The 27,362-nt window shown below is 43.2% G+C and overlaps 1 protein-coding gene across 1 annotated transcript; it reads left to right on the forward strand.

The window, feature by feature from the left end:
- Positions 1 to 103: 103 nt before the first annotated feature.
- LOC135548564 (uncharacterized) lies at positions 104 to 27,143 on the forward strand. The gene is made up of 11 exons (XM_064978308.1): positions 104 to 419; positions 8,254 to 8,374; positions 12,056 to 12,166; positions 12,340 to 12,388; positions 12,645 to 14,458; positions 14,692 to 14,725; positions 14,841 to 16,651; positions 16,809 to 16,857; positions 17,076 to 18,883; positions 23,894 to 23,930; positions 24,042 to 27,143. Exons 1-11 carry the CDS (start codon positions 319 to 321, stop codon positions 26,495 to 26,497), a joined length of 8,391 nt encoding a protein of 2,796 aa, XP_064834380.1. The 5' UTR covers positions 104 to 318; the 3' UTR covers positions 26,498 to 27,143.
- Positions 27,144 to 27,362: the final 219 nt, after the last annotated feature.

The following is a 27,362-nucleotide window of genomic DNA, read 5'->3' on the forward strand; positions in this document are numbered from 1 at the left end:
ATCGTACTGATACGCCACTGCATACACATAGAAGGAAAAATACAAAGATATACAATTGTGCACATTGTACTGAGATCAGAGATCAATGCGCCAAGCGGTGTCGATTTCCGCTTTACAAAGGTGTTCTTCCTGGTTTAGGAACACTAGGGCAACTACACCGCTCAACAAATCAACTTTTTACGGAATGAAATAATTAAATTACCTAGATAGGTACAAAGTTAATTTAAAGACTTTGTACAAATATTAAGCTAAAGATTCAATACGGGTGGATTTCGGATTAATTGCACGATGCACGATTTATTCTGAACCAGTGAGTGCATGGATCCCAAAATGCCCAACCGCTGTGCCGCACCAAATTGTAATATCTGTACAGATAAATCAGACGTCCCATTTTTCAGATTTCCCTTGGACTCGGAGCGGTAAGTGCAATATAATTGGGTTAGATGTAAATAGTGTACAATCCACTACAAACTATACTTTTTAAAGTAAAATTGGTATTCTTAATTAGCCAACTAGCTAGCTGGCTGATCCATTGAAACCTCTAGAGCTTGCTAGTTAGCCTAGCTTGTGCTAACGTTGATGGTAATGGCAAAAATGGGTTGTTTGCTAGCCAGCTAGCTAGCTTGCTAAAAGGCTACATTGTGGTTAAGGAAACCGTATTAATTACTTAACGTTAAGGGTGAATTGGAAGTATGTTTTCGTGAGAGGGTGGTCCCTGGTCATCCCTCAAAGTTATGAAAGTTATCTTTAATCTGACATCATCTTCATATGTTGTACTGTAGCTAGCTAGCTAAATTGGGTAGTCAGATTAATCAAGTTGTAATACACAATTAATTGGTATCAGTGATGTCGTGGTAAAACAAAGGTGGGTAAACTATAAACTCCAGTGGGCGATCGAGATCAGACGAACCGCCACCGATATAAACCAAAACATTACAATTTTAGAACTGCATTGTTTGATTCCATTTTCATGCAGGTCAATAGGGAAGGCCTATTGTAATTTTATGTAGTTACACAATGCACATCAGGTCGCCCTCAGAAAAATATTTATTTGGACTGGACACTAGGAAAGTCAAGAGAAATAGGATGTGGAGATCTTTATAATGAAATGTTATCTTTTTAATCACGTTCATGTTCTTAGTATCTCATGTGAGCTGCACAATACAATTCTGTATTGTAAAATGCCAAATATAATACAAATAGTTGTATTCTATATGCATTTGAATAGAACATGTTATTGTGTTTGATACAATTACAGATTCTCTCAGGGATCAAATTTTAAATTTCAGAAGACCCCAAGTTTGGTAATCACTGTAACCTCTGCTTGCTTCCTCTCTCTGTGTGTCTACTCTGCTGCCTTCTGCATTGCAGCCTGCCTCACCCTAGTCTGCCTCACCACTTTCTCTCACTACTCGCTATAAAGCAAAGTTATTTTATGTGAATCTATGTAGCCCATCTTTTGTTAAGATTATGTCTGACACCGCAGGAGTCAATCTAATTGCTCAAATATACTTTATCAAAAGTATAAATCATTTAAAATTCCTTATTAAGCAAACCAAACCATTTTCTTGTTTTTTAAATAGTTTACAGATGGCTAGGGGCACACTTCAACACTCCGACATCATTTACAAATGAAGCATGTCTGTTTAGTGAGTCCGCCAGATCAGAGGCAGTAGGGAGACCCGGGATGTTCTCTTGATAATGAGTGAATTTGACAATTTTCCTGTCTTGATAATAATTCAAAATGTAAGTACTTTTGGGTGTCTGGGAAAATGTATGGAGTAAAAAGTACATTATTTTCTTTAGGAATGTAGTAAAGTAAAAGTCATCAAAAATATAAATAGTAACGTACAGATACTCCCCAAACCTACTTAAGTAAAAGTACTACCTAAGTACTTTACACCTCTGGGCTGAGGTAGTTTGTTTCACGTCTGTGCCTGGGCGGGGGGTTTGGCTTTGGACAGAGTGGTGAAGGAAGGTGCTTCTAACACAACAAATCCGGGGGGAGTAGGCGAACATAACGAGCATACCTGAATCAAGAGTCCACTCTTCGCAGAGAGGCAGTCACGATTTTTAACTCCGATCAAGAAAATTAACATTGTGACCGTTGATCAATGCTGGGAACGCAATAAAACGTGTGTGAGTGTTAATTAACTAAATAAAAATGTGCGTAAACACAAATTAAAAAGGTGCATAAACTGTGTTTACCCTCCACTAAATCCCAAATGGGTCTATATACAGCCTAAAACAATGCTTGCACAATCGTGTACATGTTCCTACAAGCCAGAATGTTGAATAAATTACATTTAAACTTACTCTACGGATTGTCTGCACGGTTTGTCCTTCTCCTGCTTGAAATTTGAGATCAAATATCCACAGCAAAGTAGCTAGTTATTGTTTACCAAACTTTGTAGAGGGCGTGTATGTATAGATGGGTAAGCTGACAACGTCACAAAAACAATGCGCATGCTTCAGTGGAGCAGAAGTCCGTGAGTTGTTGTGATTCTGGATGGCCAGATGGCTACAACAATGACAAACTGCCATGTGGGAAATCGTAAGTGACTCGTTTCATCTTGTTTTTGATACCATGTCTTGTTTTTGAGGTATTTTTACTGTTTCATGTCAATACTAATAGCTAGCAAACCAACAACTATAACAATGTATTTGAGACAGGTGCACATGTATGTTTTCAATAAGCATTGGATACAAAATATAGTTAAAAATCTAAGCCAACCCCGTCTGTTTTGCCCCATAGTTGCGCATGCGTCGGTTTTGTTGCTGAACAACCAAACCGTCTATAGGGGTCGCCAGCTTGTAGTCCTAAAAAAACATTAGTTCAGCCATTCCTATGGGGAAAGTAGAGTTTTATGATAACCTCAGACCTTGTGTTTAACACAGGCTTGTGAGATCTTATACGTTTTGTTCTATGACATTATCAGTCAGTCAGTTAACATGATCTTTATGATTTATGAATCCTTTTTGTGCTTTTACATTTTTTTTACATAAATGCTGCAAAATTCACAGTGACAACTGATGAAGATTTATCTGCGAACAAAATGTATAAGATCTCTGAAGCTTACTACAGACCATCTTTTTTGGCATTTAACCAAAAACTCCATTTCCCCATAGGTTTTGTCCAACGAACCATGGTGGAATTAGCCATTACTATTGCTCTCTATATGACTCATTCTGCACCGAGGTAAAGTTGGTTTTATATTGGATGTTTGGTTTTCTCTTGTCAATAGCTATTGAACAAGGCATGCCAGGGCAAGTTGTATATTCTGTATCAGGGAAGGATGGAGAACAATCTGTCTTCGATAAAATATTTTTGACAATTGAAATCCAAATTAGAAAATGTAAATTCGCAGGTTTGTTCTCCATCCTTCCCTGATTCAGATTATACCATTTTCATTGTCATGGCATGCTTGGTTCAATAGCTATTGACAAGAGAACTGAATCCAATAACATTTTATTAGTCACATCATGTGTCATACAACAGGTCTAGACTTAAGTGAAATGCTTACATACGAGCCCATCCCCAACAATGCAGAGTTAAAAATTAAGACAAATATTTGCTCAATAAAAAGGGAAATAGCAACACAATAACAAGACTATATACAAGGAGTTTTGAGTGTATTTAAAACTAACTTTACTTTGGTGCCGAACCATATACCTACCGGCTTTCTAAGAAGTTCTGGAAACAATACTTTCCTGTGGATATTTTGTCTACATTTTTGGGCAGGTGAAGGACAAATCGTACACGCAACCAGTAAAGTTTAAATTTTATTCAACATTCTGACCTGTAAGGAACATTTACATGATTTTGAAGGCATGAGTTTCCCGCTGTAAATACAAATGTTGTATTACAGCTTGTTTAATCAGACTAGCTAGCAGGCTATCTAGCTTTGATGTAAGCAGCTTACCACCCCCCCTTATGTTGACGATTGTCCAAATACACTCACAGGCTGGTTTATTAGGTACACCACCCTCTTCAGGAAAATGGTTCTCTCCTACAGACAGTGAGTCACGTGACCGTAGCTTGCTATATAAAGTAGGCAGACAGGCATCAAGCATTAAGTTATGGTTCGATTGGACTTTAGAATGGGCAAAACTAATGACCTAAGCGACTTTGAGCGTGGTATGATCGTCAGTGCCAGGCACGTTGGTTCCAGTATCTTAGAAACTTCTGGCCTCCTGTGCTTTTCATGCACGGCAGTGTCTAAAGTTGACCGAGAATGGTATGACAAACAAAAAACACCCAGTCAGCGGCAGTCTTGGGATCGAAAAACAGCTTGTTAATAAGAGGTCAAAGGAGAAGGGCAAGAATCATAGGCAAATAACGGCGCAGTGCAACAGTGGTGTGCAGAACGGCATCTCGGAACGCACAGCTGGTCGATCCTTGTCATGGGTGAGCTATTGCAGCAGACGACCACGCCGGGTTCCACTCATATCCGCTAAAAGCAAGAAGTGGCTCCAGTGAGCATGCGATTATCAAAATTGGACGATTGAGGAGTGGAAAAACATTGCCTGGTCCGACGAATCCCGTTCACTGTTGCATAATGCTTATGGCAAAGTCAAGATTTGGTGTAAGCAGCTTGAGTTCATGACCCCATCCTGCCTGGTGTTAACGATACAGGCTGGTGGCAGTGGTGTGCTGGTGAGGATATGTTCCTGGCACACGTTAGGTCTCTTGAAACATTGGGTTCCACGACCCAAATAATTCAGGCTGTTCTGTAGGCAAACCGGGGTCCAACTCGGTACTAGATAGGTGTACCTTATAAAATGGCCACTGAGTGTATTGTGAATCAATGCATCAAGTGTGTGAGCTTCATGAATATAAGCTCCCCGAAAATGGTGATTCAAAATGTTACCTTGCAGAAGTCAGGGCAGGCCTAGCCCCACAAGTTTGTCATGTATACAGTTAATAACTGTAAGCACAGTTATTTTTACCATAACATTGTCTTAACATTGTAGAAGCCTACCAGCCGCAAGATGGCGCTGTTATTCCTTTTACATTGTTTGTCTTCTTACATCCGACTTTAATGTGGCCATCCGATAATACACTCACGTCCCCCATGGACCGTCTCGTACGTAAAACATCCTTCATTCAGGATGCGTCGGTTTCCTCCTTAACTCGGGTCAATGACACGTCAGTGGGAAATTGTGTACGGTCTTAATAAAACACCATTTTCACCGCCCGTTTTCGGATTTTCTGACAACTCCCGGGTGTTACACACAGCGTCCGTTTACCCCTGTCTGAATGCGCACCACAACATCAGGAAGTAGTATTAGCCACTGTAGCATGGTGGTGGAAAATGTTTTATTAAGACAGTATACATATTTTGCCCGTTTTCTTTTCCCACTGACAAGCCATTAAATCGAGTTAAGGAGAAAACCCAAGGCCTTTTCAGCCTTGAATGGAGGATGTTTTATGTACGAGCCGGTCCATGAGGGGGACAGCTGTATTACCGGCTGGGATCACTGTGTCAACACCTGGAGGTCGTACAACATCAGGAAGAACTATGCACTCTAAGGGTCTCTGCGCTAGAGAAGCATTGGAATTAGAGGTCAACTGCCCCTAAAAAGCAAATGCTCGTTTTGAAAACGGCATATGTGGCATTGATATGAGTCAACATTTATTCTAGTGTCAAAATTGACTACAAAGTGTAAATAGGATAATTTGGCAAGTGTCTTCGCTGACATTTTTAACCTGTCCCTGACCAAGTCTGTAATACATGCATGTTTCAAGCTGACCACCATAGTCCCTATGCCCAAGAATGCCAAGGCAACCTGCCTAAATGACTACCAACCTATGGCACTCTATAGCCATGAAATGCTTTGAAAGGCTGGTCATGGCTCACATCAGCACCATCATGATAAACCCTAGACCCGCATCCTACAGATTGTTGGTCAATTTCTTCAACCAATGGTCAATTCTATATAATTATCGAACATACATTAGTAATGGAAAGGAAACACTCTGTTTAAGTATTAAAATGATCCTTTAGTAATACAATTGTAGGCAGAAGTTGGTACAGAGTACAGTATATGATATCTCTCCCCAGGTTCTGCAAAATGACAAAGACATCCTGTAACTCATATAGCCTCTTCCAGTCCTCCTTGCGTGAGTTTCCCTGGCAACAACATTATAATAATTCTAACCTCCACCTGACAGCAGCAACCATCTTCTCAGCAATTAAAAGCTCAGAAGTGGGTTTGACCGATACTTGTGATGAAAGATCAAGTTTAGGTTCAAGGTTCATAACAAGGTGAACGAGTCCAAGCATCTTCTGACCGGTGGCTGTTTTCATCAGGCCTGCGGCAGCCTTGTTCTCGGAAAAGCAGTCGTGTTCTCAGAACCTCAGATAGCCAGGTGGGGCCCAGACAGGAGGAGTATGTATGAACGTAGGGGGTTTCCGCCTTCTGATAATGTCTGAAGGGCACAACACTCAAACAAGTGTTAATACACACACAGAGATCTCTGAGAAGAGAAGACCTTACAGTTAATCATAACACATTTTGTTAACCCTTTAAAAGGTATGAGGCCTTGGTTTAACCCTCTTCAAGATCCACAGATGACGCAATCTCAATTGCACTCCACACGGCCTTTCCCACCTGGACAAAAGGAACACCTATGTGAAAATGCTATTCATTGACTACAGCGCAGCGTTCAACACCATAGTGCCCTCAAAGCTCATCACTAAGCTAAAGACCCTGGGACTAAACACCTCCCTCTCCAACTGGATCCTGAACTTCCTGACGGGCCACCCCCCAGGTGGTAAGGGTTGGCAACTTCACATCTCCACGCTGATCCTCAACATGGGAGCCACTCAGGGGTGTGTGCTTAGTCCCCTCCTGTACACCCTCGACTGTGTGGCCAAGCATGATTCCAACACCATCATTAAGTTTGCAGGCGACACGATGCTGGAAGGCCTAATCACCGACAGCAATGAGAGCCTATAGGGATGAGGTCAGATACCTGTCAGTGTGCTGCCAGGACAACAACCTCTCCTTCAATGTGATCAAGACAGAGGATTGACAGTCCAGACAGGCTACTTTAGGAAACTTTCTGAATGAACATATAGGCCTATAGAGAATCCGCAAACTCACACATACAAACCAGTAAAAGGGCCCTTTAATCAAAGCCACCAGCGTATGTCAGACACTAGCAAATATTTCTCCTTTCCTTAAAACGTAGGGTAACTTGGGAAAACCACTTTGTCACAATTTCTTTGAACCCTTTCCCTGGATGCAAGTAGTCTTGATCAACAAAAAATTGTTTGTCATTTCAACTTAAGTCACTCCATCAAAACAATTGATGTAATATTTTCTCATTCAGAAAGATTTATTTATATATGTAACGGATGTGAAACAGCTAGCTAGTTAGTAGTGGTTCCCCTTGCTCTGCATGGGCCGCGGCTTTTGTGGAGCAATGGGTAACGATGCTTCGTGGGTGACTGTTGTTGATGTGTGCAGAGGGTCCCTGGTTCACGCCCGAGTATGGGCGAGGGGACGGTCTAAAGTTATACTGTTACATACAGTACCAGTCAAGTTTTGCCGCCGACTCATTCAAGGGGTTTTCTTTATTTTTACTATTTTCTACATTGTAGAAGAATGGTGAAGACATCAAAACTATGAAATAACACATGGAATCATGTAGTAACCAAAAACGTGTTAAACAAATTACAGTACAGATGCATGATGAAATTCGTTACCACAATTCTGTTACTGGGTGTAGGTTCACTTCACTTACTGTCGTTCAATAACCAAAATATTTTTTTCCCAAACCAAAGGTTTCATATAATAGCTAACACTTCATTCCATCTGCAGACATATTTGTATCTTAATTCTGAGCAGATTTAAGATTTTTGAGGGAAAACTTGGTCGTGCAAAAAACTGAGAATGTCCCGAAATTCTGTTACCCAACTTTGCATCTGCACAGTTCTTCAGTAAATGCGTTTTTGTAAAAATGTCTGTGTAAGTTGTATTAAAAGTAGGCCTTGTTCATAGAGTTGTATGATTACTTTAACTTAGAAATAAATGTTTTTGTTTGGCATTTTGTGTGAAAAAAATCTCTCAGTGTAAATCCATTACCGTGGTTTACGGTAGTAGACCTACCTTCCATGTCGCTAAACAGTCACAGGACGGTTTGCTAGTGATATGCAGATATAACTTTTCATCTGTCTATAACATGGGGCCAGGCCTATCCTTATTGCAGTTTTGAAATCTAATCCTGTGAATTTTTCCTTTCAGATGTAAACAATGGTTAAATAATTGTCATCGATCTGACTTGGAGCCAAAAACCCCTGAGGAGTTACACAATTCCTTCCAAATTTGTGCAAATCATTTTGAGCCTTCCTTGATTTGTCGTGACGTAAGTATTATTATTTACTGAAGAGACCAGTTATCAAGGGCTGAGAATTGCCAGGGACCTAGCAATAATATATTATCACGATACTTAGGTGCCTATACGAGTAATATTGCAACGCTCCCAATTCTATATATATTGCAATTCGATCCTGCGATTTGATGTTGCAAACAGAATAGATTCTATCTTAATTCTGAGCAGATTAAGATTTTTTGGGGAAAACTTCTGCTCAATATCTGTCTGCTGCAGAGAGATGAGAGAGCATGAGAATTTGTTTTGATCAGTCATGGAAATAAGTGTTGAAAACATGTTATTGGCTCACTTTATTTTTTAAGATGGAGAACAAGCTATAGGAGGTACAACTGACTAACGCTACCTATGTTTGTTTTTTACAAATTGAGTCAAAGTATTGATATAATATCGTCCAAAATAAAATTGTAAATCTAGATTTCCCGCCCATCACGAGTTACAGTGCATCCTGAAAGTATTCAGACCCCTTCCCCTTTTCCACATTTTGTTAAGCTACAGCCTTATTCTAAAATTGATTAATGAAAATGTTTCCTTCATCAATCTACACACAGTTCCCCATAATGACAAAGTGAAAACAGGTTTTTAGAAATGTTTGCGAATGTATTAAAAATTAAAACGGATACCTTATTAACATAAGTATTCAGACCCTTTGCTGTGAGACTCAAAATTGAGCTCAGGTGCTGTTTCCATTGATCATCCTTGAGAGGTTTCTACAACTTGATTGGAGTCCACTTGTGGTAAATACAAATGATTGGACATGATTTGGAAAGGCACACACCTGTCTATACAGTGGGGCAAAAAAGTATTTAGTCAGCCACCAATTGTGCATGTTCTCCCACTTAAAAAGATGAGCGAGGCCTGTAATTTTCATCATAGGTACACTTCAACTATGACAGACAAAATGAGAGAGAAACAAATCCAGAAAATCACATTGTAGAATTTTTAATGAATTTATTTGCAAATTATGGTGGAAAATAAGTATTTGGTCAATTACAAAAGTTTATCTTAATACTTTGTTATATACCCTTTGTTGGCAATGACAGAGGTCAAACGTTTTCTGTAAGTCTTCACAAGGTTTTCACACACTGTTGCTGGTATTTTGGCCCATTCCTCCATGCAGATCTCCTCTAGAGCAGTGATGTTTTGGGGCTGTTGCTGGGCAACACGGACTTTCAACTCCCTCCAAAGATCTTCTATGGGGTTGAGATCTGGAGACTGGCTAGGCCACTCCAGGACGTTGAAATGCTTCTTACAAAGCCACTCCTTCGTTGCCCGGGCGGTGTGTTTGGGGATCATTGTCATGCTGGAAGACCCAGCCACGTTTCATCTTCAATGCCCTTGCTGATGGAACGAGGTTTTCACTCAAAATCTCACGATTCATGGCCCCATTCATTCTTTCCTTCACATGGATCAGTTGTCCTGGTCCCTTTGCAGAAAAACAGCCTCAAAGCATGATGTTTCCACCCCCATGCTTCACAGTAGGTATGGTGTTCTTTGGATGCAACTCAGCATTCTTTGTCCTCCAAACATGACGAGTTGAGTTTTTACCAAAAAGTTATATTTTGGTTTCATCTGACCATATGACATTCTCCCCATCTTCTGCTGGATCATCCAAATGCTCTCTAGCAAACTTCAGACGGGCCTGGACATGTACTGGCTTAAGCAGGGGGACACGTCTGGCACTGCAGGATTTGAGTCCCTGGCGGCGTAGTGTGTTACTGATGGTAGGCTTTGTTACTTTTGTTCCAGCTCTCTGCAGGTCATTCACTAGGTCTCCTGTGTGGTTCTGAGATTTTTGCTCACCGTTCTTGTGATCATTTTGACCCCACGGGGTGAGATCTTGCGTGGAGCCCCAGATCGAGGGAGATTATCAGCGGTCTTGTATGTCTTCCATTTCCTAATAATTGCTCCCACAGTTGATTTCTTCAAACCAAGCTGCTTACCTATTGCAGATTCAGTCTTCCCAGCCTGGTGCAGGTCTACAATTTTGTTTCTGGTGTCCTTTGACAGCTTGTTGTTCTTGGAGTGTGACTGTTTGAGGTTGTGGACAGGTGTCTTTTTATACTGATAACAAGTTCAAACAGGTGCAATTAATACAGGTAACGAGTGGAGGACAGAGGAGCCTCTTAAAGAAGAAGTTACAGGTCTGTGAGAGCCAGAAATCTTGCTTGTTTGTTAGGTGACCAAATACTTATTTTCCACCATCATTTGCAAATAAATTCATAAAAAAATCCTACAATGTGATTATCTGGATTTTTTTTCTTCTCATTTTGTCTGAAGTGTACCTATGATGACAATTACAGGCCTCTCTCATCTTTTTAAGTGGGAGAACTTGCACAATTGGTGGCTGACTAAATACTTTTTTGCCCCACTGTATAAGGTCCCACAGTTGACCGTGTGTGTCAGAGCAAAAACCAAGCCATGAGGTTGAAGGAATTGTCCGTAAAGCTCCGAGAGAGAATTGTGTTGAGGCACAGATCTGGGGAAGGCTACCAAAAACTTCTGCTGCATTGATGGTCCCCACTGGCCTCCATCATTCTGAAATGGAACAAGATTGGAACCACCAAGACTCTTCCTAGAGCTTGCTGCCCGGCCAAACTGAGCAATCAGGGGAGAAGGGCCTTGGTCAGGGAGGTGACCAAGAACCTGATGGTCACTCTGACAGCTCCAGAGTTCCTCTGTGGAGATGGTTGTCCTTCTGGAAGATTCTCCCATCTCTGCACCATTCCACCAATCAGGCCTTTTACCGCAGTAAAAGGCACATGTCAGGAACATCTCTGGAGAGACCTGAAAATAGCTGTGCAGCGACGCTCCCCAACTAACCTGACAGAGCTTGAGAGGATCTGCACAGTAATGGGAGAAACTCCCCAAATACAGCTTTGCCAAGCTTGTTGCGTCATACCCAAGAAGACTCGTGGCTGTAATCGATGCCCAAGGTGCTTCAACAAAGCACTGAGTAAAGGGTTTGAATTCTTATGTAAATGTGATATTTCAGTTTTTTTTATTCTTAAGAAATGTGCAACATTTAAAGAAAATCTGTTTTTGATTTGTCATTATGGGGTATTTTGTGTGGATTGATGAGGGGGGAGAACTATTGAATCCATTTTAGAATTCGGCTGTAACGTAACAAAATGTGGGGAAAGTCGAGGGGTCAGTAAACTTTCCAAACGCACTGTATATTGCAAAAAAAAAAGCATTAATTTTACGTTTTCAGTCAGTTATATTGTTCAGGAATAGGGCGGAGTCTTGAGTTACAGATGACCCGTTCAGGTGGTGACTCATCTATGCATTAGCAAATAGACCCATTGACCGGGATTGGGATGTAGGCTATGTCATACTATGGCTGACCCTGTAAAACCACAAATTTCACTGCACCTTGTATTATATACTTTGCTCTCAGAATAAAATATCTTGCACACTAGAAATAATGTCTTGTCACATGCTTAGGGGAATTAAAAACTATTGTAGAATAGCTTTCCCACATACTGTGTGACGTGATGTGTAAGTCATATAGACCTTTGTTGGGACTAGCTTAATCATAATGCACTAGGTCTATCTGAATACCACTAGTAGGTCTGTATTAGAAGGTCATGCTTCTCCCTGTAGGTTCTTACTTGCATTGAAATTGTTATAATTATTTGCTCGTTTCTTTTCCAGAGCACTTTAAGAACATCCTTGAAAGAGGGTGCTATTCCAACCAGATTTGATTTTACAAGCCATTTGAACAATCCATCAGGCCACAACCGGAATAAAAGAATAAGAGAACCTGTAAGTATTGTCACGTTTAAAACACACAAGTGGTTTATAGTGTCCCTTATAAGGTCATGACCCTGAATGTTGTACCCAATATAGTCATCCTTAACCTGATCTCAGTATGTGTATAATCTGATACTATTGCATTAATTCCAGTTTACATCTAAGTATGTCTTTAATCCATTTAGGCTGAGGCAGAGCTTGCATCCTTGAAGAAAGCTAAAGGGGATTGGTTTGGTAAATCTATTTCTTCTCATTTGTTGTTTGTTTTACCATAAGAATAAAATATTTCCATATTTGGCCACTCGCTGCAAAATTATATCTATTTTCCTACCAGAAATTACGTGTAATTGGGTAGCAACTAGTAGTGCATAGTAATGTGGTCTGTATTGTCATAGGCTATATGTTAAGTTAGGAAAGTACACCTTTTGATAGGGTATTTGTAGGAACACTTTTTTTCAATTTCTTGTCCATGTTTTCTCCTTTACTACAGAAGATGATGCTCCATCTGAGGTGAAAGATAAGCCAGGAGAGAATAGCGCAACATGTGATTTACTGCAAGAGGAACAAAAGAGAGAGGATGTTGCTAACTCCAAAGCAAAGGAAATCCTTAAAGTCTACTTTAAGGAAACCCTTGCCTTCACTGGATTCAGCATAGGGAACGATGCAAACCCCAACACAGATGAGCCGATGGGAGACCACAGAGGACAACAGTCTCTCAACCCCATCTGTGTTGAAAAAATCGACCAGAAAGAAGTCCTCCAGTTCAGCGAGGACCTCATGCGGGAGGAGATCCGGAACAGTTTGAGGTTGGCACGCTTTTTCTCCATCCTGCTTCAAGATGTGACAAACATCGAGGGAAAAGATCAGATCCCAGTTTTCATCAGGTCCGTCACTGTGGCAGGGTTCCCCCAGAAACACCTCATGGGTTTCCTGCCCTGTTATGCAGATGCTGAGGGCCTGTTTTACATGCTGCTCTCAGAAATTCGGAATAAGTGGGGGCTGCGGATGGAGCATTGTCGAGGACTTACCTACCTGACCACAGGTGGTTTATGTCAGAAAATGAAGGATCTCACCAGCAGGATTCTGCAGGAGTTTCCTCAGGTAGTGCTAGCACCTAGTGACCCATATGCCTTTAACATGTGGTTAATCCGCTCCATGCCCATACCTTATATCCAGAAGGTTGTGAACACAGTGGAGGAGGTCGCCAAAATAATTAGAGGATCCCCAGATCTTTGGGAAAGACTGGAGGTGAAAATCAAGTCTTCATACAGCCACCTTAAAGGTGAAGTGGACAGGATCATAGAGGCTTCCCAGAACACCTGGGAGTATGGTGTTGATGCCTTCCAGACCATGTTGGACATTCTTGAACCATTCCTCGCCTGCATCAACGAGGTGTGCTCGGCTGCGAACGCAGACACCGCTACTTGTGAGCAGATGGCCAAGCTCAAGCCGATCCTGAAGAACTTCAATTTCATTATCACCCTGGTTGTTCTGAAGAATACCCTCTGTTGTGTGAGCATCCTCAACCCGAGTCTCAGGGGAGCCATCAGCATCAGCAGCACCTTGCAGTACACAATCTCCAACGCCTTAAAGCTGGTCAACAAACATCTGCAGGAGATCGCAATATTCCACAGGAAGTGGTTTTCTGACGCAGTGGGCAGGGCTAAGAAGCTGGGAGTGGAGGTTGCTAGGCCGGATGAGAGCTCACCTGAGACTGGCGAGGCAGTTGCAACTGAAACCCCTCTGGAGGATTTCTACAGAGAGACTCTGAGCAGGCAGATCTTACAGTACCTTGTTGCGGAGGTAAAGAGGGTCTTCAGCACGGAGATGGTACGGATTCTGAGATGGCTCTCATTGGTGCCGTCTTACATGGCTGACCACAATTTCAGTATCCGCAGGGATAAAGTGGCGGACGCAAACTTGAACAACCTCGCTCGGCCCGACACGTTTTATGATGAGCTTGGTTGCTGGGAGGTGAAGTGGAGACATGCTAGCAAGCGGAGGATCCTGCCCACAACAGTGTTTGCAACATTGAAAATCCCAGACATTGCATTTTACCCAAATGTGCAGAGCCTGCTGAGAGTTTTGGGCACCATCCCCTGTGTGAACGCAGAGGCAGACGTGTATGGGCAGTACAACATGGTGCTGGAGCGGTACCAGTCTTACCTGAAAGCCACACCGGAGGATAAGAGACTGTGCAACATGGCATTTGTCTATGTCAATCAAGACGTGCACTTCAATGTGGAAGACATGGTTGAGTCCTATGTGGAGAAGCATATTGACATATTGCAGTTTTTGCATATGGTAAGTTTATTTAAATATAACAGTTATTGTGTTCTTGTTGTTTTTAAAGTCTTTGCGCCGCACTCAAATAAACTGAAGATTTCAAATAATTTGAAAAACTAAACAAAATGAAAGTACTGTAAGTGGATGTTGGATATTTCTTAACTTGTTTTCTTACTAATATTTGCATTTGTAGGTTTCAGTTACTGAACAAAAGCGTTATTTTGCTAAATGCTTTTATTTTCTGTTCATAGGATGATGAGGTAATAGAGATGCAGCCTGACGCTGGTAAGGAAGTACAATATTTATTGCAGTATTGTGTAAATATCCAAATATTTGCATTAATGCCTATGTTTTATTAATTATTCCTTCTTGGCTCATGCTCTTCACTGCTTTATTTCAGAACCTGTCTCTGAGAATGATGGGAATCACACTCTAAAAGAGAATGTACAAGAAACACAAGAAGAACCACAGGACATACCCTCTGAGATGGAGACCGAGAGAGTGGGGCAACCGAAACTCCCAGCCACAGAAACTAATAAGGAGGCACTCAAATCTGCTCTGCAGGTTGCTGTGACAGCTGCATATAACAGCCAGAGCAGACAGGCTGGTGAGGCCTCTGCTGAACAGGATGGCGAGGTGGAAGACTCATTGAAGTATGTGTCGAAGTCTGAGATGGAAGAAGTTCTCAGAGTATGCGAGGATGCTGTCAGGGAGGGAATTCTTATGGAGGTGGGCACTTCCTTTTTTTCTCTGTTCATCGACCGCGTTGTGAAGTTAGGGGAGAAAAAACATCTTCCTCTCTTCCTCAGGTTTGTGGACAGTTTTGATGTCATGCGATTGGAGCTCATGGGATTTCTGGATGTGGATCTTGACTGTGATGCCATGTCTGAGCGCATATTGGAAATTGTCACCAAAGAGTGGCATCTCGATTTGTGTTACTGCAGAGGTCAGGCCTACCTAGGATCTGGCGATGTCTCCTACAAGCTGAAAGCATTTGCCTGCAAAATCCAAGAAAAGTACCCCCTTGCAATATGCACACACTGCTCTTGTTACTCATTTAACATATGGTGGTCAAAATCCACCCCTGTGTCATCAGTCAAACGGGCCCTGGATGTTTTTGAAGAGGTTTTGATGTTTTTTGGGAGCATGCCTATGCTTGAGAAACAACTGGATCATGTCATTGCATTTGGTCTTAGGGAAAGCTATGAAAAGGTTCAAGAATTGCAGGGGAAGTTCTGTACCGTCTGGCAGGAGAAGCACGATTCCTATGAAGTTTTTGTGCAGATGCTGGAGCCCCTTGTCGAATGTTTGGAGAAAATCAAGAGCAACCCACAGAGGTGGAAATCCTCATTCTCTCTAAAAGCTGGAGCACTGCTGCGTTTGATAAGGGACTTTGATTTTATTGTGCCCATGGTAGCCCTGAAGAACACCTCGTCCTTCACCAGGGAACTGAGTGCAGGACTCCAGAAGGATCATTTCAGCGCAGCATCCCAACTCTGCCAGATCAGTGGTATAGTGGCTACTCTTAACAGGGTCAAAACAAACATCAAAGTATTTCACCAGAATTGGTTTGATGAAGCTTGTGCGCTCGCCCAGAGTCTAGGTGTGCAGATAAAAGTGCCTGATAATTCCTCTGCGTCCAGGGATAGCATGATGAAACCAGCTCTGTATTACAAAGATGCACTAAGTGTGCCCCTAGTGGACAACCTCACCAATGCTGTTAAGGATCATTTCTCTGAGGACCATAAGGAGGCCCTAAACTTCCTCTCCCTGGTTCCCTGCTCTGTGACTGTGAGTTACATGTTTGAGATCCTGAGGTCAAAGCCTCCTCTCTACGCCAGTGATCTGCCTGACTCCGACAACTTCTTCACCGAGTTGTGCTGCTGGAGGGTGAAGTGGAAGACCAAAGTTGCATCCGTGACCATCCCAGACACAATCTTTCAGACTCTCCGTCTGCCACTCATGCAGTACTTTGGGAACATCAACACACTGCTGAGGATCATGTCTGTGCTACCCAGCACAGTACTGGAGAACTGTGGGGAAGTGATGCGCCACAAGATGTTCCAGGAATACCTGAGGAACACCAGCCCCAAGGACAGGTCCCCATGTCTGGCCATGCTGCAGGTGGGAACCAACTTCAGCAGAGATCTGGACCGGATGGTGACTAAGTGCTTGAAGGTCACTCCCCAGGCTTTAGAGGGCATCTGCTTGGTAAGTTTTCGCTGTTGAAATAAATGTCCATGATTATTACTTTGTCTAATACGTTAAACCTATGTAGTCTTTCAGAGCAGCCGATACTGAAATGTTTTCATTTTCATTTTAAAATAAATGATTTCCTTTTAATGTCTTTTTATTTTATGTTTTTTAGGATAAAGAATCCAAAAGTCTGATGAAGAACTCTGAAGCCAACATGGAAGGTATGTTATGGAAAATATTTGTTACAATGAATCCCCATGTGACTATGTAATTGTAAGGTACTAAATATGTATTAACACTTACCATTTAGTATGTCGGTAATATGGATGGACCTAGCTTTTGTCAAGTGACTAAATAAATTAACTCTCTCTGATAGAAAATTATAGAACTTGAACTGAGTAAATTGAATTCAATAATTTACCTTTTATATTTTTTATAGTCGATCATGGCAAAGATGGAACAGAGGACCTTGAGAATCAGTGTTCTGACAAGAAAGAGAACCAGGAAATGAAAGCAGTGGATGAGAATGGGCACACTGGAGATAATCGACAGAGTTTGGAAATGGTTTTCAGACTGGCTGCACGTCTAGGGAAAAAGAAGTGTCAGCTCTCCGAACTCTCCAAAGAAGATCAAGTCCTTCTCATCCAGGATCTCGGCCTGTGCCACTGGTTTGGAAGAGATGGCAAGTTCACGCTTAACGTAGGAGAGGAGGAAATGGTAGAGCTTCTCACAAAATCCATCAGGGAAGTCATACTCTTAGAAATACAGGAGTCCCCCTTCTTTTCTCTTATCACAGATAAACCTGTTGTAATTGCTAATAAGAGCTATCTGCCTGTCTTTGTCAGATATGTTGGGGAATGTGCCCCCAAGGTAGAGCTCATTGGTTTTTTGCGATTTTTTGAAACTTGTGACGTTGATGTTCAAGTCAAGAATCTTTCAGCAACTATAACCGAAGACTGGGGATTGCCGATGAGTCAGTGTCGTGGACAAGCATTCATGCGCATGGGCTCAGGTTGTCACAGCCTGAAGAAGATGTCTTTGGAGTTCCTCGAGAGCTATCCTCTGTCTGTCATCACACCCAGTGAGTCTTGTGGTCTTGCCTGTTGGCTAGCAGGAAGTGTACACTGCCCACCTGTCACAAAGATGCTGGGAATTGTGGAAGATCTTCTACTGTTCTTTGACCAGTCACCTGGACTGGAGGCAGAGTTAGCACAGGCCGTGGATGGGTTACTGAATACACCTCGGGAGGCCTTGGAGGAGATTCCAGAAACCTGTTGCTCCAGGTGGAAGAAGAGGGAGGACTTTTTTGATCTCCTAGTCGACACATTGGAGGGAGTCTTGAGTTGCCTGGATTCAGTTAGTTCCAGCGCCACGGGCACTATGTCGCTACATGCACAGGTCCTCGCCACTGCTTTGAGAGAGATGGATTTTGTCGTCACACTTGTGATCCTGAAGAACGCATGTTCTCCTCTTCGAAACTGCAGCACTGTTTTCCGCTGTGGTAACCCTGCTGACATCATCTGTGAGGTGGAGAAGATCGTACCAATCATCGAGACACTGAACAAGATGTTGGAGAACATAAGCACTGTACACACACCTTGGTTTGAAGAGGCATTCCAACTAGCATCCAAGGTGGCCCCTCAGCAAGTGTGTTTCCCAGAGGAAGCCAACTCTTATGAGTCTCCAGAGGTGTACTACAGGGACAACTTTAGTGTTCCTGTACTGCACTGCCTCATTGATGAAATGAAGTACAACTTCTCCGACAGTCATTTGAAAGCCTTGAAGCTCCTGTCTCTTCTTCCCACCTGCAATCCACAGCCCATTTCAGAGCCAATCCGTGCAGAGTCCACAGACAAGCTATACAGTCTCTACCTGTCTGACCTCCCTGATCCTGACACAGTAGAGCAGGATATCAGTAACTGGGCCACAGTGTGGAAAGAGAAATATCAGGACATGTCACCACCAGCTTCTATCTCTGAGATACTGCTTCACCCAGAATCTCAAAGCCATCCCACAGTGACAATGCTGCTCAGACTGGTGGCTGTTCTACCGAGCGTCAGTATGGAGTGGGACCTGATGAAGACCACCCTGAACTCCATGAGGGCTCTGCTGAAGAACACTGTCTGCAAGGGCAGCAAAACCGACACCGTGATGCTTCTCATGCATTACCCAACTGTTCAAAGACTAAGGGAGGTCATTGAGAAGTGCATCGAAGTTGACCCAGAAAGCATCCCATGTCTTGAGCAGGTAAATTAAAAGCAATACTCATTCTAGCATTCCAAAGCTGATGTTTTAAGGACTGATTTTATTGATACACAGGTTTTTGTCGGCATAGAAAAGTCTTGGACGGGGCGCTTAAGTGTTTTTTTTCTCGGGCTGCCTATGTCCAAACGGTAAAAAAAAAATCTATATACCAGTCAAAATCTTGGACACACCTACTCATTCCAGGTTTTTCCTTTATTTTTACTATTTTCTACATTGTCAAATAATAGTGAAGAGATCAAAACTATGAAATAACACACATGGAATCATGTAGTAACCAAAAAAGTTTTAAACAAATCAAAATATTTTATATTTGAGATTCTTCAAAGTAGCCACCCTTTCCCTTGATGACAGCTTTGCACACTCTTGGCATTCTCTCAACCAGCTTCATGAGGTAGTCACCTGGAATGCATTTCAATTAACAGGTGTGCCTTGTTAATTTGTGGAATTTCTTTCCTTAATTCATTTGAGCCAATCCATTGTGTTGTGACAAGGTAGGGGTGGAATACAGAAGATAGCCCTATTTGTTAAAATACCAAGTCCATATTATGGCAAGAACAGCTCAAATAAGCAAAAAGAAACAACATTCCATCATTACTTTAAGACATGAAGGTCAGTAAATCCTGAAAATGCCAAGAACTTTGAAAGTTTCTTCAAGTGCAGTTGCAAAAAACATCAAGCTCTATGATGAAACTGGCTCTCATGAGGACAGCCACAGGAAAGGAAGACCCAGAGTTACCTCTGCTGCAGAGGATATGTTCGTAAGTTACCAGCCTCAGAAATTGCAGCCCAAATAAATGCTTCACAGAGTTCAAGTAACAGACACATCTCAACATCAACTGTTCAGAGGAGACTGTGTGAATCAGGCCTTCTTGGTCGAATTGCTGCAATGAAACCACTACTAAAGGACACCAATAAGAAGACCAAGAAACACGAGCAATGGACACTAGACCGGTGGAAATCTGTCCTCTGGTCTGATGAGTCCAAATGTGAGATTTTTACTTCTAACTGCTGTGTCTTTGTGAGATTAGGTGAACGGATAATCTCTGCGTGTGTGGTTCCCACCGTGAACCATGGAAGAGGTGGTGTGATGGTGTGGGGTTGCTTTGCTGGTGACACAGTCAGTGATTTTATTTAGAATTCAAGGCACACTTAACCAGCATTGCTTCCACAGCTTTCTGCAGCGATACGCCAGTCCCGCTAAGCGTGAACCAGATGGGATATCATTTGTTTTTCAACAGGACAATGATCCAGCACACCTCCAGGCTGTGTAAGGGCTATTTGACCAAGAAGGAGAGTGATGGAGTGCTGTATCAGATGACCTGACCTCAAGCCAATTGAGATGGTTTGGGATGAGTCGGACCGCAGAGTGAAGGAAAAGCAGCCAACAAGTGCTCAGCGTATGTGGGAACTCCTTCAAGACGGTTGAAAAGCATTTCAGGTGAAGCTGGTTGAGAGAATGCCAGGCGTGTGCAAAGGGTGGCTACTTTGAGGAATAGTTTCACTTTTGTGGTTACTACATGATGTACTATTTCATAGTGTTGATGTCTTCACTATTATTCTACAATGTAGAAAATAGTAAAAAAATAAAATAAAAACCCTGAAATGAGTGTGAGTGTCCAAACTTTTGATATATATATATATATATATACAGTGAGCACCATAATTCATTGTACAGTGATCTTTTTTGTTGTTATTTTGGTTCTGTACTCTAGCACTTTGAGTTTGAATGGATACAATGACAATTCGGGTGAAGTGTAGACTGTCAGCTTTAATTTGAGGGTATTTTCATACATATCGGATGAACCATTTAGAAATCATAGAAGCTTTTATATATAGTCCCCCCCCCCCCCATTTTCGGGCATCAAAAAGCATTGGACAGTTTAACATAATGTAGAATAAAGTATTCATTGTTAATATTTGGTCGCATATCCTTTGCATGCAATGACTGCTTGAAGTATGTGATGCATCGACATCACCAGATGCTGGGTATCTTCCCTGGTGATGCTCTGCCAGGCCTGTACTGCAGCCATCTTCAGTTCCTGTGACTTATTGCCTTCAGTCTCCTCTTCAGCATGTAAAATGCATGTTCAATTGGATTCAGATGCGGTGATTGACTTGGTCAGTCAAGGATTTTCCACTTTTTGGCCATCAAAAACCCCTTCGTTGCTCTAGCAGTATGTTTTAGGGTCATTGTCTTGTTGCACGATGAATTGCCGTCCAATGAGTTTGGAGGCTAAAGAGAGAGCACAGTGGTCTTCCTCAGTCTACCGGGTCTTTTGACATAATTGAGTTCACCGGTTGTTGTTTTTTCTTGTTAATGATGAACCAAACTGTTGACTTGGGCATGCCCAGGGTTTTTGCAATGTTCCTGATTTTATTGATTTTCATTTCTGAGCCCTATGTTGTCACACCCCAACAACAACCTCCAAAGGCAATAGCAAAGTCTATAATCAATACTATTCATCAACAGCTCATTCACTAACAACAAAAATGAATACACCTGCCTAACAACACACATCTGTGAAGCCAATTCAACAAATACTTGTAGTACCTTAAAATGGGGGGACCATGTACAAAAGGTGCTGTCATTTCTAAACGGTTCAGCCGATATGTATGAAAATACCCTTAAATTAAAGCTGACAGTCTGCACTTCATTGTCATTGTATCCTTTCAAACTCAGTGCTAGAGTACAGAACCAAAATAACACAAATAATCACTGTCCAATGAATTATGGTGCTCACTGTGTGTATATATATATATATATATGTGTATGTATATATATTTATCAGTGGGGCAAAAAAGTATTTAGTCAGCCACCAATTGTGCAAGTTCTCCCACTTAAAATAATGAGAGAGGCCTGTAGTTTTCATTATAGGTACACTGACAGACAAAATGAGAAGAAAAAAATCCAGAAAATCACATTGTAGGATTTTTAATGAATTTATTTGCAAATTATGGTGGAAAATAAGTATTTGGTCAATAACAAGTTTATCTCAATACTTTGTCATTGCCAACAAAGGGTATATAACAGAGGTCAAACGTTTTCTGTAAGTCTTCACAAGGTTTTCACACACTGTTGCTGGTATTTTGGCCCATTCCTCCATGCAGACCCCATCTAGAGCAGTGATGTTTTGGGGCTGTTGCTGGGCAACATGGACTTTTAACTCCCTCCAAAGATTTTCTATGGGGTTGAGATCTGGAGACTGGCTAGGCCACTCCAGGACCTTGAAATGCTTCTTACGAAGCCACTACTTCGTTGCCAGGCGGTGTGTTTGGGATCATTGTCATGCTGGAAGACCCAGCCACGTTTCATCTTCAATGCCCTTGCTGATGGAACGAGGTTTTCACTCAAAATCTCACGATACATGGCCCCATTCATTCTTTACTTTATACGGATCAGTCGTCCTTGTCCCTTTGCAGAAAAACAGCCCCAAAGCATGATGTTTCCACCCCCATGCTTCACAGTAGGTATGGTGTTCTTTGTCCTCCAAACACGACGAGTTGAGTTTTTAGCAAAAAGTTCTATTTTGGTTTCATCTGAACATATGACATTCTCCCCATCTTCTTCTGGATCATCCAAATGCTCTCTAGCAAACTTCAGACGGGCCTGGACATGTACTAGCTTAAGCAGGGGGACACGTCTGGCACTGCAGGATTTGAGTCCCTGGCGGCGTAGTGTGTTACTGATGGTAGGCTTTGTTACTTTGGTCCCAGCTCTCTGCAGGTCATTCACTAGGTCCCCCCGTGTGGTTCTGGGATTTTTGCTTACCGTTCTTGTGGTCATTTTGACCCTGCTGGGTGAGATCTTGCGTGGAGTCCCAGATCGGGGGAGATTATCAGTGGTCTTGTATGTCTTGCATTTCCTAATAATTGCTCCCACAGTTGATTTCTTCAAACCAAGCTGCTTACCTATTGCAGATTCAGTCTTCCCAGCCTGGTGCAGGTCTACAATTTTGTTTCTGGTGTCCTTTAACAGCTCTTTGGTCTTGGCCATAGTGGAGTTTGGAGTGTGACTGTTTGAGGTTGTGGACAGGTGTCTTTTATACTGATAACAAGTTCAAACAGGTGCAATTAATACAGGTAACGAGTGGAGGACAGAGGAGCCTCTTAAAGAAGAAGTTACAGGTCTGTGAGAGCCAGAAATCTAGCTTGTTTGTAGGTGTACCTATGATGAAATTTACAGGCCTCTCATCTTTTTAAGTGGGAGAACCTGCACAATTGGTGGCTGACAAAATACTTTTTTGCCCCACTGTATATATATCTATCTCACACACACACACAACATTTGTTTTTCTTTGGGGTGGGGGGTGATTAATTATTTTTGTGTAAAATTAAACCACAGATATAAAGTATGTAGAAAAGATAATGGACCTGTACATTTTGAAGTAAGTTCATCTTTGAGAGCAAATCACCAAAATAAAAGCATGTAATTTGCTTTTAAACGGCTACATTTTGTCACTGCGGCCAACAGGAAGGCCTCCTAAAATTTACGGTCATCGACCACACCATTTGCGACTGTTTGAGGTTGTGGACAGGTGTCTTTTATACCTAAGCCCCATTTTGATCCAGAAAATCCCTGGTATAGATATGCATACAATTATTTTATTCATGAATTGTCCATTTTACAAACAGACAGATAATTACATTTTTTAATTTTACCTTTATTTAACCAGGCAAGTCAGTTAACATTTACATTTAATGACTTAAATGTAAATGTAGTTAAGAACAAATTCTTATTTTCAATGACGGCCTGGGAACAGTGGGTTAACTGCCTGTTCAGGGGCAGAACGACAGATTTGTACCTTGTCAGCTCGGGGGTTTGAACTCGCAACCTTCCGGTTACTAGTCCAACGCTCTAACCACTAGGCTACCCTGCCGCCCCATAATAACAGTAAACAATACAGCAAGATCACCCCCCTATCCCCTGGCAAAGGAGATATGCATAGCAAATAAATGTGTTTTAAATGTACTCAATTCTGTTATGTAATTTAGGTGAAGAAACAAATGAAAGGTCTGAAGCTGGAAAGTGGTAAGTGAATGTTTAAATCATGAAGATTCATCATGACATTCTACATGAACCATGTAATAGTAGAGTGAAAATGAAGGAAAGAGGGGTGTTTATTTAACTGTGTGTGTTTAGATTTCAGAGCTTTGGATGTAAACCCTGATGAGAGACATGAGCAGACAGTTGAGGAACACCAAGCTGATATGGCAGAACAACCCCTTGCAGGAGAGTTGCAAGAGGAGGACGGCGCGCTGATGGCGGAGGACGGCGCGCTGGTGGCGGAGGACGGCGCGCTGGTGGGGGAGGACGGCTCGCTGGTGGCGGAGGACGGCTCGCTGGTGGCGGAGGACGGCTCGCTGGTGGCGGAGGACGGCGCGCTGGTGGCGGAGGACGGCGCGCTGGTGGCGGAGGACGGCGCGCTGGTGGCGGAGGACGGCGCGCTGGTGGCGGAGGACGGCGCGCTGGTGGCGGAGGACGGCGCGCTGGTGGCGGGGGACGGCGCGCTGGTGGCGGGGGACGGCGCGCTGGTGGCGGGGGACGGCGTGGCCCAGGCGCAGGAGTGCGTGGCGCAGGAGCAGGAGTGCGTGGCGCAGGAGCAGGAGTGCGTGGCGCAGGAGCAGGAGTGCGTGGCCCAGGCGCAGGAGGGCGTGGCCCAGGCGCAGGAGGGCGTGGCCCAGGCGCAGGAGGGCGTGGCCCAGGCGCAGGAGGGCGTGGCGCAGGAGGACGTGGCGCAGGAGGACGTGGCGCAGGCGCAAGAGGGCGTGGCGCAGGCGCAAGAGGGCGTGGCGCAGGCGCAAGAGGGCGTGGCGCATGAGCAAGAGGGCGTGGCGCAGGAGCAAGAAAGCGTGGCCCAGGAGCAAGAGGGCGTGGCGCAGGACGGCGTGGCCCAGGCGCAGGACGGCGTCGCGCAGTGGCAGGACGGCGTCGCGCAGTGGCAGGACGGCGTCGCGCAGTGGCAGGACGGCGTCGCGCAGGGGCAGGCGCAGGACGGCGTCTCGCAGGGGCAGGCGCAGGACGGCGTCTCGCAGGGGCAGGCGCAGGACGGCGTCTCGCAGGGGCAGGCGCAGGGCGGCGTCGCCCAGGGGCAGGCGCAGGGCGGCGTCGCCCAGGGGCAGGCGCAGGGCGGCGTCGCACAGGCGGAGGATGGTGTTGTAATGGTAGGGGACAGGGTGGAAGGTCAGAGGCAGGCTATGTCTTTCTATGACCCACCTGTGCGTGAGGAAATACTTAAGGAACTCTGGGACTCACAGTTCTTTACAATAATAACGGAACAGGCGGTTGAGATTGAGGGACAGCTCTATGTCCCCCTGTGCATCAGGTACTTGGACAAACAGGACACTCAATGCGAGGAGACTGTAGCTTTCATCCCGTTCAGCCAGGACACTGCTGTCTTGGCTGATGCTATTGAAACAGCCCTATCAGAGAAATGGGGGCTCAATATGGCGTACTGTAGAGGGCAAGCTTTGCTAAGTGTTGGTGAGGTAGGGTCTCGGATGAGGGCTGTATCTGCTGTAATAGCCCAGAAATACCCCCTGGCCATGCAAATGGTCAGCTCTGCTGTGTCTCTGAATGTGTGGCTAGCCAGATCATCTCCTGCAGTGGCAGCAGCAGACTGTGCAGTGTCTGTAGAAAACATGTTACAGTGGCTCACAGAGGATGCAGAACGACAGATCAAACTGGAGGAGGTGATCATTACCATATTCCAACATGATGAGGGGAAGGGTAATGAGCTTAGGGACAAGCTTATTAAGAACTGGGAGAAGAGTCATGATATGCATGATTTGATGGTAGAGCTCCTGGAGGTAGTCATGCTGTGCTTGAATGAGCTGAAAAGTGAGGAGAATAGCTTAGGGAGTGGCCAAGCACTGCTATACTTCGATAAAGTCAGACGTTTTGAGTTCATCTTCACCGCTGTCGTGCTGAAGAATGTCCTGAGCTCGACCAAAAAGCTGAGCCAATCTCTTCAAGGAAAACCCCTAGATGTGTTGCTAGCTATGAATAGCTTGCCCGATCTCCTAACTTCCCTCAATGAATTGAAGAGCGATATCGACACACATCACAAGGCCTGGTTCAAGGAAGCTGTCTCTTTAGCTTCCAAGCTGCAGATAACGTTGTTGCACTCTGCGCTGCTTGAACCCCTGAGTCAGTTTTACAAAATGGCGGTGAGTCAGAAGGTGATAGAGCACTCCATTGCTGAGGTCAGTGAGTTCTTCACAGAGAAGGTCCTCAGTACCCTGAGGTGCCTGGAGATTGTGCCTTACGCCATGTCGAAGCTAGAAAACAGCGGTGTAAATGCTCACGTTTTCCGCATGTACAAAGATGACATGCCTGACCTGGTCTCACTCCCAACAGAGATGAAGTCTTGGAGAGAGAAGTGGTTGGATCCCATGTCCGGGTATCTTCCAGCCACTGTGCTCGACACTCTGAAGGCATCAGACATTAGGAGCTTTAGTAACATTGAAACCCTCCTAAGACTCCTGGTCATCCTACCATTTTCCCGGAGGGAGAGTACCTTCAGGCAGGGAAAGAGAAGCCTCCAGGGGTTCATACAGCAGGAGACCAGGTCTCTTTCTGAACTTCATCCTCTGTAAATAAGTTTGTGTTCCCTCAAGCTCTTATTAGCATAAAGCAGGTTTCTGAGTTGGTGTCCTATACTGCTGACCCACTGTACCCTTGAGTAAATGTCCAACCTAATTTAGGTCTCAATAAACATTTTAACTTACTAGAAGACATTTCCCTGTATACATGAATGATCTAAATATTTTGGTCATTTTATTCATTGTTTTTTATTATAACATTTTTGTTTTAAGTTGTTTGGATAATTGTACTGCCTAATGGGACCAATGTCTTGACAAAAAAAGCAATGCTCACCTGAGGGTTACCAATGCTTGTGTGCCTTTATGCAAAACTAACAGTCAACCCCATGAATCATAAAAATACAGATGTCTGAAAATGACAGTCCCATCAGGCTTTTTGAAATAACTTTTTTTTGTCAGCACCAAATAACATTGGACTGAATTTAAGAATCACTTGCATCAATTCACTGTCAATAAGTTGTATCATTCTCTTCCTTGGCACAAATAGAAATGGTTAGTTCAATCATGTAGATGTATTTTATGATGCTTTCTTGTCTAGGAGAGTTCATTTTCTGTAAAGAATTCTCCAAATACTGTCTCCTTAAGAGTTCAACATTTCATATATATTTGTCAAAAAATGAAAATAAAGTTCTAAAAAGACTCAATGTTCTTATTGAATGACTTCACATTGCTGTAGTAGGCATACCATCGTGAGTAAATCAATGTTCTTATTGAATGACTTCACATTGCTGTAGTAGGCATACCATCGTGAGTAAATCAATGTTCTTATTGAATGACTTCACATTGCTGTAGTAGGCATACCATCGTGAGTAAATCAATGTTCTTATTGAATGACTTCACATTGCTGTAGTAGGCATAC

This window comes from Oncorhynchus masou, chromosome 11 (assembly GCF_036934945.1).
Source record: "Oncorhynchus masou masou isolate Uvic2021 chromosome 11, UVic_Omas_1.1, whole genome shotgun sequence".
In the NCBI taxonomy this organism is placed as follows: domain Eukaryota; kingdom Metazoa; phylum Chordata; class Actinopteri; order Salmoniformes; family Salmonidae; genus Oncorhynchus; species Oncorhynchus masou.

Bases quoted from the DNA above. Each gene is read 5' to 3' on its own strand.
- LOC135548564 (XM_064978308.1), top strand. From the start codon at position 319: ATGGATCCCAAAATGCCCAACCGCTGTGCCGCACCAAATTGTAATATC. The intron at 14,726-14,840 runs GTAAGGAAGTAC...GCTTTATTTCAG, and splicing joins AGAGATGCAGCCTGACGCTG to AACCTGTCTCTGAGAATGAT. The intron at 16,858-17,075 runs GTATGTTATGGA...TATTTTTTATAG, and splicing joins CTCTGAAGCCAACATGGAAG to TCGATCATGGCAAAGATGGA.